The following is a 15,577-nucleotide window of genomic DNA, read 5'->3' as shown; positions in this document are numbered from 1 at the left end:
CCGGGAAATCGGCGTAGCTGACCTTTAAGCCTTTTCCCCGCCGTGTTTTGTATGGGCTGTCGTATGTGTGACATGCTTAGCAGTGCCTTTCTTATTGCAGTTTTCTCCCGTAAAAATTCAGTGTGTGAAATCGTTCGTTGGGGAGCTTCGCTCAAAGACAGGGGCTCAAGCATTCCATCGCAGCATCATTTATTTGCGACCATGTCTCACGGTACCCGAACCAAGAATGACAAAAGTAAACACCAAAAAAAACAGTTCACGTGCTCCCCGCACGATCGTTGTCTTCTTCCCTTTGTAACACGTTTACAACTTCAGCCCAAAAATGTTACACGCAAAAAATGTTCTAACACACTCCCCCCCAAAATGGGCTAGCGCGCATTTTTAACCGTTGGCCAGTTCTAGCGGATACAGCAGTTGCACCGGTCTTCTTCGCAAAGTCCCATCAGGTAGGCGTACGGTGCAAGCCCTGACTTTCTCATCCCTGCCGCAGAATACGTCCACAATCCTGCACCACTTCCAGAGCGGCCGTGGTTGTTTCTCATCGTGCAAGATGACTATGTCGCCAGGTTTGAGCGCTGATGACTTGAAAACTCTCGACGAACGAGATGACTGCAGTTCGGCCAAGTATTCCTTGTGCCATCTTTTCCAAAAGTGGGCAAGACCCCTTTGTCGACTTGTCCAAAAGTTCTCTCGTAGTTGCACGAGTGTATCTCTGATGCCCGCATGAAGAAGTTGATGATGAGTCTGACGAACCAGTAGCTTCGTGTAATGATGATCTCCAGGCAAGATCCTGGGATGTCGCTCGTCGTACGTTCCACGGCTGAACTGTAGACGTCCGCCAGCCCTGATAATCCCGTCGTTGTCGATGAATGGTGTTAGGTCCCTTAATGGCGAGTTGCTCGGAAGTTTGGAGCCCTTTTCGATACAGCTCAGTTCGTGCTGAAAGGTCATCCGTTGAACTGTCGTTATCCTTCCTGTTAAGTCCCTTACGCACAGGTACACTACCGCGCCGTAGGCTGCGGTGCTTGCATCCGCAAAGACGTGCAGCACTCTGCTGTCGGCGACGTCACTTAAGCCATACTCGTAAAATCGCGGTACTTGTATCCGCGATAAATGTCTTAGGTCGTCGCACCAGTCAGCCCATTGGTGTCTGATGTCATCTGGTAGAATTTCATCCCATCCAAGTTTAAGTCGCCAAGTGCGTTGAAAACAGAATTTAGCGGTTACGAGAAATGGCGAAATCAATCCCATTGGATCATACAGCCTTGCTGCTGTCTGTAGTACGAAACGTTTCGTATCATTACGTTGCTCGGAGATCTGCCTGACACTGTCCACTGCGAATGTCAGGTTGTCCGTCGCGGGATTCCAAGATAATCCAAGAACTTTCAGTACACCCGCCACTTGACCCTGTGGCATCGCTGCTGTTGCTTCCTCCTCAAACAAGTTCCTCATGGTCGGACTATTGGACGCCCATTTGTGCAACTTCATAGAAGCAGTTTGGAATATGCTCTTCGCCTCACGGTAAAGTTTCTCGGCACTTCCTTCATCTGCTGCTCCAACCAGAAGGTCGTCAACGTACAGTGACTCGCTGAGCAACGTACACGTGACGGGGTATTCGTCTTTCAGGCTCCGCAGGTGGTGTTGTAATGTAGCTGCCAGTAGAAAGGGGCTCGACGTGGTTCCAAAAGGGACCCTGGTCATTCTGTACGTTTCGATGTCTGGCAAAGGTTGATCGTGTGTCGGAGCTTCCTTCAGCCACAGAAAACGTAGTGCATCTCTGTCAGCGTCGGTGACGCCAATCTGTAAGAAGGCCTTCTCGATGTCAGCGACCATAGCCACCCGATATTTCCTGAAGTTCAGCAGTAATGCCACTAGGTCACAGTTCAAGTTGGGGCCACTTTCCAAATTGTCGTTCAGTGACTTCGCCTTGGCATCGTGTGACGAGGCATCAAATACGACCCGCAGCTTTGTCGTGCTGGCGCCTTCTCTGATTACCGCCTGATGGGGCATGTAGTACGTCCTGCCCTGCGATGATTGATGTGGGCTTGCCACCTCCGCAATACCGCTGCGTAGCTGCTGCCGTATGACGTTGTCATACTCGCTCATGAGCTGTGGGTCACGTGTAAGCTTCCTCAGGAGTTGATGAAGTCGCTTTCGGGCGACGGCCTCGTTGCTCTCCAGATCCACTTCCGTTTTCCACGGTAGGCATACTTGATAGCCATCTTCGACCTTCACCACAGTCTCCATGAACGACGTTACAACGTCGTTATCCCTCGTATCATCGTTTTCTGTCTCACGTATTCCCAGGCTGTCCAAATCCCACAACTTTGTCACGAGCTCTTCCAGTGGCCGCTCTTGCGTCACCGTCCGCAGCACTACCGTCTTGTTACAGTGTACAACATTTCCGCCTGTCGGGATGGGACCCTGAACACACCAGCCGAAGGACGTTTCGATGGCCCTCAGTCCCTTGCCGAGGTCTTCCACCTTCCCGCTGACGACTTCCCAATAATAGTCGGATCCTATGAGCACTGCAATCTCTTTGGAATCGGTCTGAATAACATCAGCTGGCTCCAGATTGTTGTCGTTCAGCTTGCTTTGTATATCTTTGTCAATCATCGGAAGAATCTGCTCGCAAATGCTGTCGGTTTCCAATGCTTCAATCTCGAAGCTCTTTTCTCCATTACGACTGCTCATTGACAATCGTACTCTCCTGAAGCTCCGTTCTGTGAGGTGGCCTCCAAACACTTCAACCGTAAGCTCCTCGGTCTCCAAATACTTGCACCCCAGTTTCTTCGCCATCCTCCTTGATATGAAGGACCGCTGGCTCCCGCCATCAAACATGATTCTGGCAAGTGTCGTGGATATTTCTCCAGCCAGCATAGCCGTCGCAGTCTGAAGGAGAACTGTAGCCCTCCTTGAATTGTCAGCAGCTGAATGTAGGCTAACGGACGTCGTTGGCGTTGCGACAGAGTCCTGATCCCCGTCAATTTCTTTCGATCCTTTTTTCGACGCGTAGCTTGGATCGCACATTGAAGCTGCATGTCGGCCTGTGCATTTCCTGCAACGCAACCTGCTCTTGCACTCCCTGGATTGATGATTAAGTTTAGTGCATCGGTAGCACCTCCGCTCAGCTCTGAGAATCTCCTTTTTCTTCGTTAACGGAATGTCAGAATCACAATTCTCCGTCTCATGCTGTTGTGACGAACAGAATGTGCAGCGTGTCTTCCCAGCCAAGTGCTGCAGTGCGGCTACTGAAGCTGTTGGCTGGCGTTTGCGGTCGTGAGAAGTCTTGTACTGTCCCTTGTCGTCGGTTTTTTGGGTAGATGTTGCCTGCTCCCGGCTTTCTACTTCAATTCTAACCAGTTGAAGTAGGTCTGACACCTTCTTCCGGTATTGCCTCACAGCAGGGTCAGAAATTCTTGCCGTTCCGGCGCTGTCTCCAGCTTGAATATCAGATGGAACTCCCACCGGGATGGATGCCATTGCCGATTTTCTGTGATATTGCAGCACAATGTCTCTCGGTAACGAGCGTAGCAGTACAGGGTACAGCAGTGAACAGTAAGAGTCTTCACTCACACCTAGGACATTCAGTCCGCGAATGTGGGCTTGGAGTCTGTCATAGAGCTTACGAAGCTCGCGTACGTCTTCGGACAATCGTACGGGACGAATATTCAAAAGTGCTTCCATGTGATCCTGAATGATGGCAGTTTCCGTCCCATAACGTTGCTGCAACAACTCTATTGCGTCCTTGTAGCATTCTGCTGACAAGTGCAGACCTGCTATAGCAGCTGCTGCCTCGCCGACTAATACCGACTTTAGGTAACTGAACTTGTCACTCTGGGTCAGATCTTCGTTCTGATGGATCAGCCGTTGAAATTGTTCCCAAAAGGCCTGCCAATTTCGCTGCTTGCCGTCGAACTTCAATAACTCCAATTTAGGGAGTTTCACCTTGACTGCCGTCGATCTCGTCGTAGAAGTGGTCTGTATTCCAGTTTGTACAGATCCATTCTTCTTGCATTTCAGTCTGGCGATGCAGGTAATCACACGGTCGTTGTATTCATATGTGCGCGTAAAATCCTCTTCGCTCTGTTCGATCTCGCTGTGTTCGATTTCAGCGTCTACGTCGTTAAGTTGCTGGTGACACGCTTGAAGCCGTTCGATCAACACATCGAGAGCGTCCAATGTGGCCTCTCCAGTCCCGCTCAGTAGACTGTTGGCTTCGGTGATGATTCGGGTCACTTGGGACCGGAGCACCTGACGTTTCTTCGGTAGATGAGACATGGCGTCCGCCGTGTTCGATTCCGTTGATTCGCTGCGTCGTTACCGTTTCAGCAGTGTTCGTCGATCAGAGTCCTTCAATACCTTCAGTCCTCGAAGATCCCGGGTTTCGGCACCAAAAGTTATGTGAAATCGTTCGTTGGGGAGCTTCGCTCAAAGACAGGGGCTCAAGCATTCCATCGCAGCATCATTTATTTGCGACCATGTCTCACGGTACCCGAACCAAGAATGACAAAAGTAAACACCAAAAAAAACAGTTCACGTGCTCCCCGCACGATCGTTGTCTTCTTCCCTTTGTAACACGTTTACAACTTCAGCCCAAAAATGTTACACGCAAAAAATGTTCTAACACAGTGTATATCGTATTATGCTGCCCGTGTGGAAGGGATGTCCTGTGCTCTCTTTACGCAGGGACAATGCAGTTGTGTGTGTCGCATTATGCAATAATTTTCTGATAGCAGGAATGGGTGTGTTTCTCTCAGTTTATCAGCGTATAGTTCGGTTTTTGAAGTCCAGCTTGACGCTGCGATTATTCCTGAGCGCTCAGCCTTAAAGGGACTATGAAATGATTCTCGCTTTCATCAGAAAGAAAACATTTTTCTGAGTCTAGAACCAAAATTTTACCTTTGTCATGCGAGTAGTATTCTCGGGAGCGAATTTAAACGAGGCGACGAGGGGAGTACTGCTGGCGCCGCGCTGTGGCAATCTGCCGCGCAGAAACACAGCGAGCAACTAGGCGGGACCACGGCCCGGTCCGCGACACGTCATCGTGACGTCGTATCGCGGTCCCGCCAGGAGCATGCGCCGTAGGATCCCGCGTATGCGTTCATCGAGAAGTCAGCTTCTGCGCGATGATCGCAGTATATCGCAGTCGCATCCTGTGGTTTTCGTCGACATGCCGAGACGATGTTGGATGGTTGGTTGCCCTAATTCACGTCAATATTCGCCGGGCATCCAATGTCATATGCTTCCCAGTGACGAGACGAACAGCTTTTGATGCCACGAAGCAATCGGACCGCCGGAATGGAAGGACGGTGCGGTGCCATGGGTGCCATCGACTGCTTGTGTTTGTAGCGAACATTTGCATGATTGCGATTACGAAGGGGACGCTGAATATTTTCAACATACTGGATAACGAGTCGTAACTGGGGTACGAGCTCAGTGTCGTTTGAATCAAGGTGTAGCACCATCACAATACGTGTCCACAACGCGGAAAGAACATCCGCTAAACGACGCAAAAGTGTGAGTACTTTTCGTTATTGGGGCAAACAAAGATCTCTCACTCCGTGTGGTCCAAATGCTATCACAGATTTCAGGATTGCGTAAATGGGTTAATTCTCATCGGCGTGACTTGGAACATTGCGGCCGCTTACGGCACACAAGAGGGAGAGACAGAGCAGCAGAAAGACAAAATAGAAGTTATCGAATCTAGTCATTAAACTGAGATGGTGCACTGTTGATAAAAACAGACTAGCAAGATCTTCTAAACCACACTTTAACAGAATATTTACGTATTATATTGAACATATGTATCGGTTCTTTTCTCGTCACTCATCTGCTTTTATGTTCATGTTTACAGGTAACTTCCTCAGCAGAGCCTGAAACCCCCGAAGTGAGACAGCATGGTCACCGCAACCCACTATTCAGAGCAGACCAATGTTGTGCAGACTCCTTTCAGATTCCTCTTTGCAGCATTGTCTTGCCTACCATTCGGGCTCTATGTGTTGTTCATAAGTTATTATTATTATGATTTGATTTCAGTTTGCTGCATCATGTGCATAAATATGATATTGAGGGGGCCATTTTCTTGTTTACGCCTGAATAAGCTAAGATGCTTTTAAGAGGTGCACACTTTTGTTCCTTATCTTATAATCATTACTCAGGTGGATTACTACATCCATTTACATTCACCGGAAGTGGAGTCTCATACTGTTATTCATTTTCTTCTCTCAAACCAGGGCGGCCCATGTGTACGGCAGCTGAAGTCTTTCAACATGCCAGAACAACTCCAGCGTTCTGCTCTGCAGTTCACTTCTAAAATAAATAAACCGAAGTTTGATGCACCATGTCCTCAAGAGATTTTGTTCCTGCTACAACTCTACACTTTGTTTTACATTACCAAAAGTAACCTCACCAACCATTACAATACCAGTGGTGCTCTGCTGTGTTCGCCCAGTTCAACGTGCTCTGGGCATCCTGTAAAACCTGTGCAGCTACTTCGGCCCTTATTTCCTGGTAACATTGGTGCCAATACAGCTGTGTGACAGTGTAAAATAGAATACATCCTCTGTTTGCATATGCATAAAAATTATGCATGTGTAGCATACAATGTGTATATGTAAATGTTTCAGTTATTAGGTCTTATGTATTTTAGTTATGGTACTATTTGAACTAAATGCCGACATTTCAGCTGTTTGAGCCTGCTGCCCTCATCCTTCACACATATACAAGTGGCTCCACATCTCCGGTGGAGCCTGCACAGCTGAGGACTCTGTGCAGGTGGCAAATTGAACAGTTCTTTTGCAAAGAAGGCAGATGTCTGCCAGAAGACCAAAAAGCAGTTTATTTGAAACAGTACGAATTACTTCTCTCTTTTTTTAATTCCAAAATATAGGGCATGTTACGTGACTACTGGGGCTTTTTGCTTCTTTCCAAGTACCTCAACTGGTGACTTCAAGCTTATGTAACACAATAGTATAAGGTGGCAATGAAGCAGGCGAGCTGGTGTCGTTAGTTTGTGTCCCGCAGTCTCGGGGTGATGGACGTGTTAATAGTATTGGAAACCTGGTTGAACAATAAATTTGTTAAACAACAAACAGTTCTCGGAAATAATACGATGTGCAGAATACGCTGCAGTTGAGTTTCTGTAGGCGTGGTTGTTGTTAATGCTAACTGTTCAGATTTACAACGTGCTCAACATTGAATACCTCATAAAACACAAGTTCTTGCGTGAAACATATGCTTAGGCAAACAACAAGTCCTTCGACGGAAGGAAATACAACCAGCCCGTCCCGTCTGTAGAACACGAAATGCAGAGTAAATCAGATCGCTTGAAAGCTGCGTTGAATAATAATAGTAATGATAACGAAGAACATGAGTTGAAACACAGTACAACAAAACATTACACTACCCAGTCGTGTACGATAATCCGTGCAAACAAATCGAGCAACAAAGGGGGCAGCTTCCAAATATCACAGTCGCACTCCACAACGCATTTGCTTTGCTGTTAGATTGCCAACACGTAAATATAACTGCAGCTGACGTAAATATAATTGCAACGCCAGGCATACACCAGACACTTTCCATTGGTGACGACGATACAACCAATACAACGTTGCGGTGAATCGCTAGATGCCTACGTAGCTCGTCAGCAGAAACCTCGTACCCACGGAGATGCTTGGCTTCCTTGTTGTGAACGGCAGCCGAGCAGAAGAAGATTACATTCAATGAAAAAATGCCGTTCACATGTCATACCTGCCAGCGGAAATTGCAGCAAATGATTCACACACCAAAAGCTGTTCATTATAGCGTGTTATCCGAACGTCAGAACACCTGCGACCAAGACAAACGTAATGCTTTAGCCCTCAGACGGGACGAGAGACCTTGTGACCTTCTAGATGCGTCTGGCAGGAGCCAGCAGCGGGCTCAGCTGCCTACGGTGAGCATTACTTGTCATTGCACAACACCGGTGACGTAACGCGGGTCGGAAAACAGTCCGTACGGTTGCTCAATATACAGGAGAATGCGCGGGGGAGAGGAGGAATGCGGAAGAGAGACTTCAGGCGCGCGCTTCTCACAGAGTGGAGCGATTTCGCCCGGAAAAATTTCTGGCATGTTAGTTTCTCGGCGGGAAGAAAAGTTTCGAGTAAAAAAAAAGTGTGGGTTCGGGAAATTTCATAGTCCCCTTAAGCCTTTTCACTGCAGTGCCTTTCTTATTGCAATTTTCACCCGGAAAATTCAGCGTATATCGTATTATGCTGCCCGAGTAGAACTGATTTTCACCGATCGCTTAAGGGAATTTGTGTATACCCTTGTCCTATGCTCTCTTTACGCAGGGACAACACAGCTGTGTGTATAGCATTATGCAATAATTTTCTGATAGCAGAAGTGAGTGTCTTTCTCTCGGTTTATTAGTGTGTGCTACGGTTTCTTGCAGTTACAGCTATTGGAGCGCAAGTGCGTGTAATTTTTCACGGCTCCCTTCTTCTTTCACTGCTGTTACGCAGAAGAAAGTGGCTTTAATTCATGAGGAGTGGGTTTGTTTGTTAGATGTTGTTTGGAGCTTGGTATGTTGAAGAAGTAAACTGTTTGCAGTTATAGGCATTTGTGCAGAGATGCTTGCATCTGAGCACAGGGTAGCAATTCCTATGAAGCACGCCACCCGCAGTGTAAATTAATTATTTTAGATGTGGGTCTCCTTCACTGCATGGCAGGAAACGGTAGGCTGAAATGGCAAGAGAGAAAAACTCTGAGTGCTTGATTGATAGTAATCCAAGTAATAGCGCAATTCAGACTTCTGCTCATTACCAAAAAAAGGAACTAAATACCGTTACCCGTTACCTCTGAAAAAAAATAACTAAATATGTTACTCGTTACCGACATACAAACATAACGAGTTCTTGTTACTCACAGTTAACGAGTTACTTTTACTTTACCGCCGCATAGGTAAAGGAGCCAACAAACATGCCGACACACGTGGCAACGTGATTATGACCCTTCGTTTTGTCTTGTTGCCCCTTTGCGTCGCGTCTTGGGTATGCATCATTGTAATAAACCTTTTGCTGAGTCTGATAATTTGTCGTCCGTCCTTCATGGTCTGTGTCTTTCGGCCCCTTACCATGAGTCTGTATCAGCTTGCCTGGACCCTTCCTTCTTTCCGAAGTGGGGGTGATCGGAGACTCTGAAAACGCAAGAAAAGACACCGGTTTTCATGCCGATCACCAACGATCACCAACGATTCCCGAAAACAGACGAGGGGCTGCGTCATAATTTAGGGCGCTCAGAAGCTTAGCAAATACAAGAAAAGGCTAGAAGTCGGAACGCGTTTTTTGTAGCCATTGCACAATTGGTGCCCATTCTTGGGAAGGAGTGATGGTCGGAGATTATAGAAACAAGAGAAAAGACAACAACACATCCAGCGAGGGATTGCAATAATACTTTGAGTTACATGTGGTCGTGGGTGACGCAGGTCAGATCTGCACGCATTGCGCCAGACGGAGTGCCAAAAAATTGTTGCCCCACGCTGGAGAAAGGGAACGAGTAATGTCAGTCACGAGTTACCAATATTTGTAACTGATTCCGTTGCTAATAACATATTTTAAAAAGTAACTGAAATGTTACTTCGTTACCAAAAAGTAACCATTACCAAGAAACGAGTTACTTGTAACGAGTTAGGCACAACTCTGGTGTAATTATAGTTTCCATAGAAAGCAGAATTTTAAGGCTCCTAAAATTATAGTTGAGCTTATTAAGAGTAACACGGGCTTTTTTGTGATAGTTTTTCTAAACTGCAATGAGAGAATGAAAATCATTAATATAGTAGGAATGCAGTCACATCACATATCTGTTCCCGTAAAGGCGTTCTGTCTTGTGCTCCGTCGTGCACGAATGGAACTTTGCCCCCAAGCTTTTTGCTCGCAGGTGTAGCCTCACACAACGAGTATATAAGCATAGAAAAGGTTGCGCGCCATGTATTACATAAGCCTGGTGATGTAGTAGAGTGTTCCATGGTCTCAATTATTATTTAAGAGAGCAGTGGTAGTTTACTGCTGTTGTGATTCTAATGATTGAAAGTACCATGGGTGCCATGATAAGCCTTTGAAGTGAAAATGATTATTCGCTAAGATCTGCATTCATGCATGGTGCCTTTTTTTGTTGAATTTTAATGTAAGAGTGAATATCATTAAGAGTAAGACAAATGGAATAATCTTGTGATTCAAGAAGTCATAGGAGGGTGTGTCTTTGCCGCTGCCTCGCCTCGTTCTGCACCTCTTCAGACAGGATGTGATGAAGTCATGCAGTGGCTCTGTGTTTCAGGTGTCTATAGCAATGCATTGACCATTACTGGAGAAAAAGTGTAGCAACAGAAAATGGGAGGTTGGTCGATCCTGCGTATTGCCACGAATCATCATCGCGAAACTTCCACGGCAGGCATGAAACCGTACATCTCATGCCGGCGCATGCTGAAGAAGAAGCAAGAAGCTTCCAGACACATCGCCTGCTCTCTGGCAAACGCACGTACTGTTTCTAGACTTTTCGGCGCGACGCTTAAATGCTTGTGCGCTCCAAGCTGGAGCATTCATTCTTTGGACTCAGTTGTGTTCAGAGAGCTATCACTCTTGTGTTTTGCTACCAAGTAGTCTAATAAACCGTTCGCTGTTTATTCGACGACTCGCCGACCCATTTCGCTTCGTGACATTTCTGGTGGAGGTGCGGGGCATTCCTTGTCCAACGGCCTGGAAGACCAACTGCGACAAAGCAGACGACAGCTTGGTCTGCCTGCAGAATTCGGTCCATTAGAACCCCCTAAACGCAAGAAGAAGATGACTGCGGAGACCAGTACCCAAGTGGCGCAACCTGTTGCCACGCCCATAGCCCCTGCACGGTCGCAGAAGACATTCAGCGGGGAGTATTACGACGACGTGGACGATTGGGTCGACAACTATGAGCGGATCGCCAAGTTCAACAACTGGAGTGACGACCAGAAGCTCGTCAACGTCTATTTCTCCCTGGAAGGCACCGCGAAGACATGGTTCGAGAACCGGGAGACTTCGCTCACGTCCTGGGACGTCTTCAAAAGCAAACTCCGCGAGGCGTTCGCTTTTCAACAACGAGCTGAACGCGCTGAACATCTGCTCCAGAGATGGATCCAGCTGCCAAACGAAAGTGTTACAGGCTTCGTCGAAGATGTGTTGCGGCTCTTCCGGCGAGCTGACCCCAAAGCATCCGAGGAGAAGAAGGTTCAGCGACTCATGAGTGGCGTAAAAGAAATTTTTCGCGCCCTGTCCCGGGATCCACCCGCCACGACCGACGCTTTTCTGGACGAAGCCGTCCGCATTGAGAGGACCCTGCTCTCTCGCGCTACCGTCAACGAACAACACCAGGGCTACGAGGCTTTCACCACGACCGCTGGCCTCGACGTCGGATTCCTCAGACAGCTGATTCGAGAGGTGGTACGCGAAGAAGTACGAGCTCTCCTCTGTCCTGAGAAGGCTCAAGACCCTTTGTCTTCGATCGGTGCGATCATCAAGGACGAGGTTCAGCAGGCAATCCAGACATCGTCAACCACCAACCCCGACGCCGAAGTACAGAGACCAACCTACGCCACCGCTGTGAGACAGGTGCCACCTACTCGTCCGTCGTACTACGGAAACCGTTGGACGCCTCCTCGGCCTGTCCAACCTACTCCGAGCGTCCCGCCACACTCTCAGCCGTTTCGCAAAACGGACGTTTGGCGGACTCCCGACTTCAGACCGCTCTGCTACCACTGCGGAGAGGCCAACCACGTCTATCGCCGATGTCCCTACCGACGACTTGGCCTTCCCGGTTTTTCACCTGACGCCCCCCACCCCCAGCGCGGTAGTCGCCCCGCCGCAATTGAAGACTATCTACGGCAGCAGAATGCTTCTGCTGGCTCGCGACGCGACCTGTCCCCGAGCGTCCCCCACCGCAGCAGGTCGCCAGGAAGAGCACGTTCACCGTCACCAGCAAGACGACCTGTGTGGCGCAGCCCTAACCGGGAAAACTGAAGACTGCAGCTCCGGGAGGTGAAGCTGTGGACCGACGACAAGTTACAATTCCTCCAACTCGACGAACAGCAACGCAGCACCAACACGGCGCTCGAAAAATTACCAATAACCTGAAAATACTCATTGACGGCCATGAGATGATTGCCTTAATCGATACCGGAGCCGACGACTCTGTTATAAGTGGTAGGTTGGCTAAGAAGCTTCGCAAGTTGCAAACGAAGTGGGATGAGCCTAACATCGGCACTGCTGGTGGACACGTCGTAACACCGACTGGCCGATGCATGGCAGTCATACAAGTGCGTGACATCCAGTACGTCGTCAGCTTTGCCGTCTTGCCGAACTGCCCACGGGATGTAATACTCGGAATGGACTTTCTAGTCGAAAACGAAGCAATCATCGACTTCACAAATGGAGTTATCTCTTTTAAAACGCCGGAAACAGCAGAAGACAAGTGGTGGGCACGAATAGCCCCGGAGAAACGCGCACACACGGACGTAGCCGCCGTGACGACTCAGCACGTCAACCTGCCTCCCTTGTCATCAGTCCTTGTGACCGCTACGTGCGAGAGAGCACCGACTGGCTGTTTATTGGCTGAAGGCAACATGCAACTTCTCCTCGAACGAGGAATTAGGATAGCAAGAGGAATTGCGCCCGTAAGAAACGGAATATTCGAACTCCTGGTCACAAATTTTCGCCCGGAGCCACAACACCTGGCGAACGGCACGAAGATAGCCGTCATCGTAGACCAATACTCCAATACTCCACCACGGATGTTTGCCTGATGGACACTGCTCGCATCGCGGTCACCACGGAACACGAGGCCGAACATTTCGACGTAAACCCTCAACTCAACACAACTCAAAAGCAAACCCTTCTCCAGATGTTCAACGATTTCAGTGACTCCTTCGCTGCGTCGTCGAAAGTAAGACAAACGCCCATTGCGAAGCACCGCATCATCGCTGGCGAAAAGGCCCGTCCAATTCACCGCATGCCGTACCGGGTCTCCTGCAAAGAGCGAGAAACGATCCGAACGCAAATAGAAGAGATGCTAAGAGATGACATTATCCAGCCGTCGACCAGTCCGTGGGCATCGCCGGTGGTACTAGTGAAGAAGAAGGACGGAACACTCAGGTTCTGCGTCGACTACCGGAAACTCAATGCGATAACGAAGAAGGACGTCTACCCGTTACCGCGCATCGACGACACGCTCGATCGCCTTCAAAACGCAAAATTTTTCTCTTCCATGGACCTCAAGTACTGGCAAATTGAAGTCGACGAACGGGACCGTGAGAAGGCTGCCTTCGTCACTCCGGATGGACTGTACGAATTCAAGGTTATGCCTTTCGGCCTTTGCACAGCACCAGCGACGTTCCAGCGTGTTATGGATACAGTTCTCGCCGGGTTGAAGTGGCAAACCTGCCTGGTGTACCTCGACGATGTTGTCGTCTTCGCAAGAACATTCGAAGAACATGTTGAGTGGCTAAAGCAAGTCCTCGAGGCTATCAGAACTGCAGGGCTGACGTTGAAGCCTTAGAAGTGTCGATTCGGCTACGAGGAACTCAGATTTCTCGGCCATCTCATGAGCAGCGACGGCGTACGCCCCGACCCCGAGAAGACGGCGGCCATCGCAAATTACCGTGTTCCTTATAACGTGAAAGACGTTCGAAGCTTTCTTGGCCTTTGCGCTTACTACCGACGGTTCATTCCAAACTTTTCAAGAATTGCGTCACCCCTGAATGCCCTCACGAAGGACGGATCCACGTTTATCTGGAGTGAAGCCCAGCAACAGGCGTTTGATGAATTGAAGACGCGTCTACAGACCGCACCGGTGCTTGCCCACATCGATCCAAACGCCGAAACAGAAATACACACCGACGCAAGCAACAATGGTCTAGGAGCCGTGCTCGTTCAACTACACGACGGCGCCGAACGTGTCATCGCTTACGCAAGCAGAACGCTAACCAAGGCAGAGAAGAACTATTCGACGAGCGAAAAAGAGTTCCTTGCACTCATATGGGCCATCACAAAATTGTGCCCCTACCTGTACGGACGGCCGTTCAAGGTGGTAACAGAGCACCATTCTCTGTGCTGGCTGGCAGGTTTAAGGGACCCCTCAGGACGCCTAGCGAGATGGAGCCTCGGATTACAGGAGTATGACGTAACCGTCACTTACAAGTCAGGAAGAAAACACAACAACGCCGACTGCCTGTCCCGAGCACCACTCCAGCGACAGGACAACAGCCTCGAGGACGACGACGCCTTCCTCGGTCTAATGAGCGCTACTACCATGTCTACCAAGCAGTATAACGATCCCGAATTGAAGACGCTCGTCGACTATCTGCAGGGCCGCGCCGACAATGTTCCTCCCATCTTCAGAAGATCACTCCCAAGTTTTTCCCTACGTAATGGTGTCCTCTACAAAGAAAACCACGCACCACAAGGCGCTATGTGGCTTCTCGTTGTGCCTGGGGACATGCGCATCGAGATTCTTGAATCCTGCCACGACGAACCGTCATCAGGTCATTTGGGATACAGCCGGACACTGGCCCGTATAAGGGAAAAGTACTACTGGCCAAAACTGGCCAAGACCGTACACTACTACGTAAGGACATGTCGGGAATGCCAACGACGAAAAACGCCGCCGGTACGACCTTCTGGGTACCTTCAGCCAATTGCACCGCCGTCGGCGCCGTTCGAGCAGATTGGGATGGATCTACTCGGGCCCTTCCCACGTTCGTCTTCCGGAAATCCTTGGATAATCGTCGCCACCGACTACCTGACACGCTATGCTCAGACTAAGGCACTTCCACAGGGCACAGCAACAGAAGTGGCGAAGTTCTTCATCGAGAACATCGTACTACGGCACGGAGCTCCGACCACCTTAATCACCGATAGAGGAACGGCATTTACAAGCAGGCTAACACAAGAAATCCTTCGACTCAGCCACACCGCTCACCGGAGGACAACGGCGTACCATCCGCAGACGAAGGGCTCACCGAACGCCTAAACAAAACCCTTGCCGACATGATTTCGATGTACGTCGACGTCGAGCACAAGACATGGGACGAAATACTGCCTTACGTGACGTTCGCCTATAACACGGCTGCGCAGGAAACAACGGAATTCACACCGTTCCGCCTTGCACACGGCCATGACACCTCGACTATGCTAGACGCGATGCTTCCCCACGAACCCAGTGATGTGGAAAACGATGCTCTGGACTTCACACAGCGAGCAGAAGAAGCCCGCCAGCTGGCCAGACTACGAATTGGTCAACAACAACGCGTCGATGAAAGAAAATACAATTTGCGCCGACGAGACGTACGCTTCAGTCCAGGCGACTTGGTATGGGTCTGGGCGCCGATTCGACGACGTGGCCTGAGCGAGAAGCTACTGAAGCGGTACTTCGGTCCCTACAAAGTACTTCGACGCATTGGAGAACTGGATTACGAAGTGGTACCTGAGGACAGCGTTCCCTCTCGACGACCCCCGAGGACTGAAATAGTTCACGTCGTTCGACTCAAGCCGTACGACAGCAGGTAGCGCTGAAG

General features: G+C 49.3%; 1 protein-coding gene across 1 annotated transcript; it reads right to left on the bottom strand.

Moving 5' to 3' along the window:
• Window positions 1-381: 381 nt before the first annotated feature.
• On the bottom strand, window positions 382-4,281 carry LOC135392255 (uncharacterized). The gene has a single exon (XM_064622973.1). It carries the CDS (start codon window positions 4,279-4,281, stop codon window positions 382-384), a length of 3,900 nt encoding a protein of 1,299 aa, XP_064479043.1.
• Between the last annotated feature and the right edge of the window lie 11,296 nt (window positions 4,282-15,577).

The sequence above is a fragment of the Ornithodoros turicata genome, chromosome 4 (genome assembly GCF_037126465.1).
Source record: "Ornithodoros turicata isolate Travis chromosome 4, ASM3712646v1, whole genome shotgun sequence".
NCBI classification, from domain to species: domain Eukaryota; kingdom Metazoa; phylum Arthropoda; class Arachnida; order Ixodida; family Argasidae; genus Ornithodoros; species Ornithodoros turicata.
The sequence above is the reverse complement of the archived record's forward strand: the minus strand, read 5'-3'. Positions and strand labels throughout refer to the sequence as shown.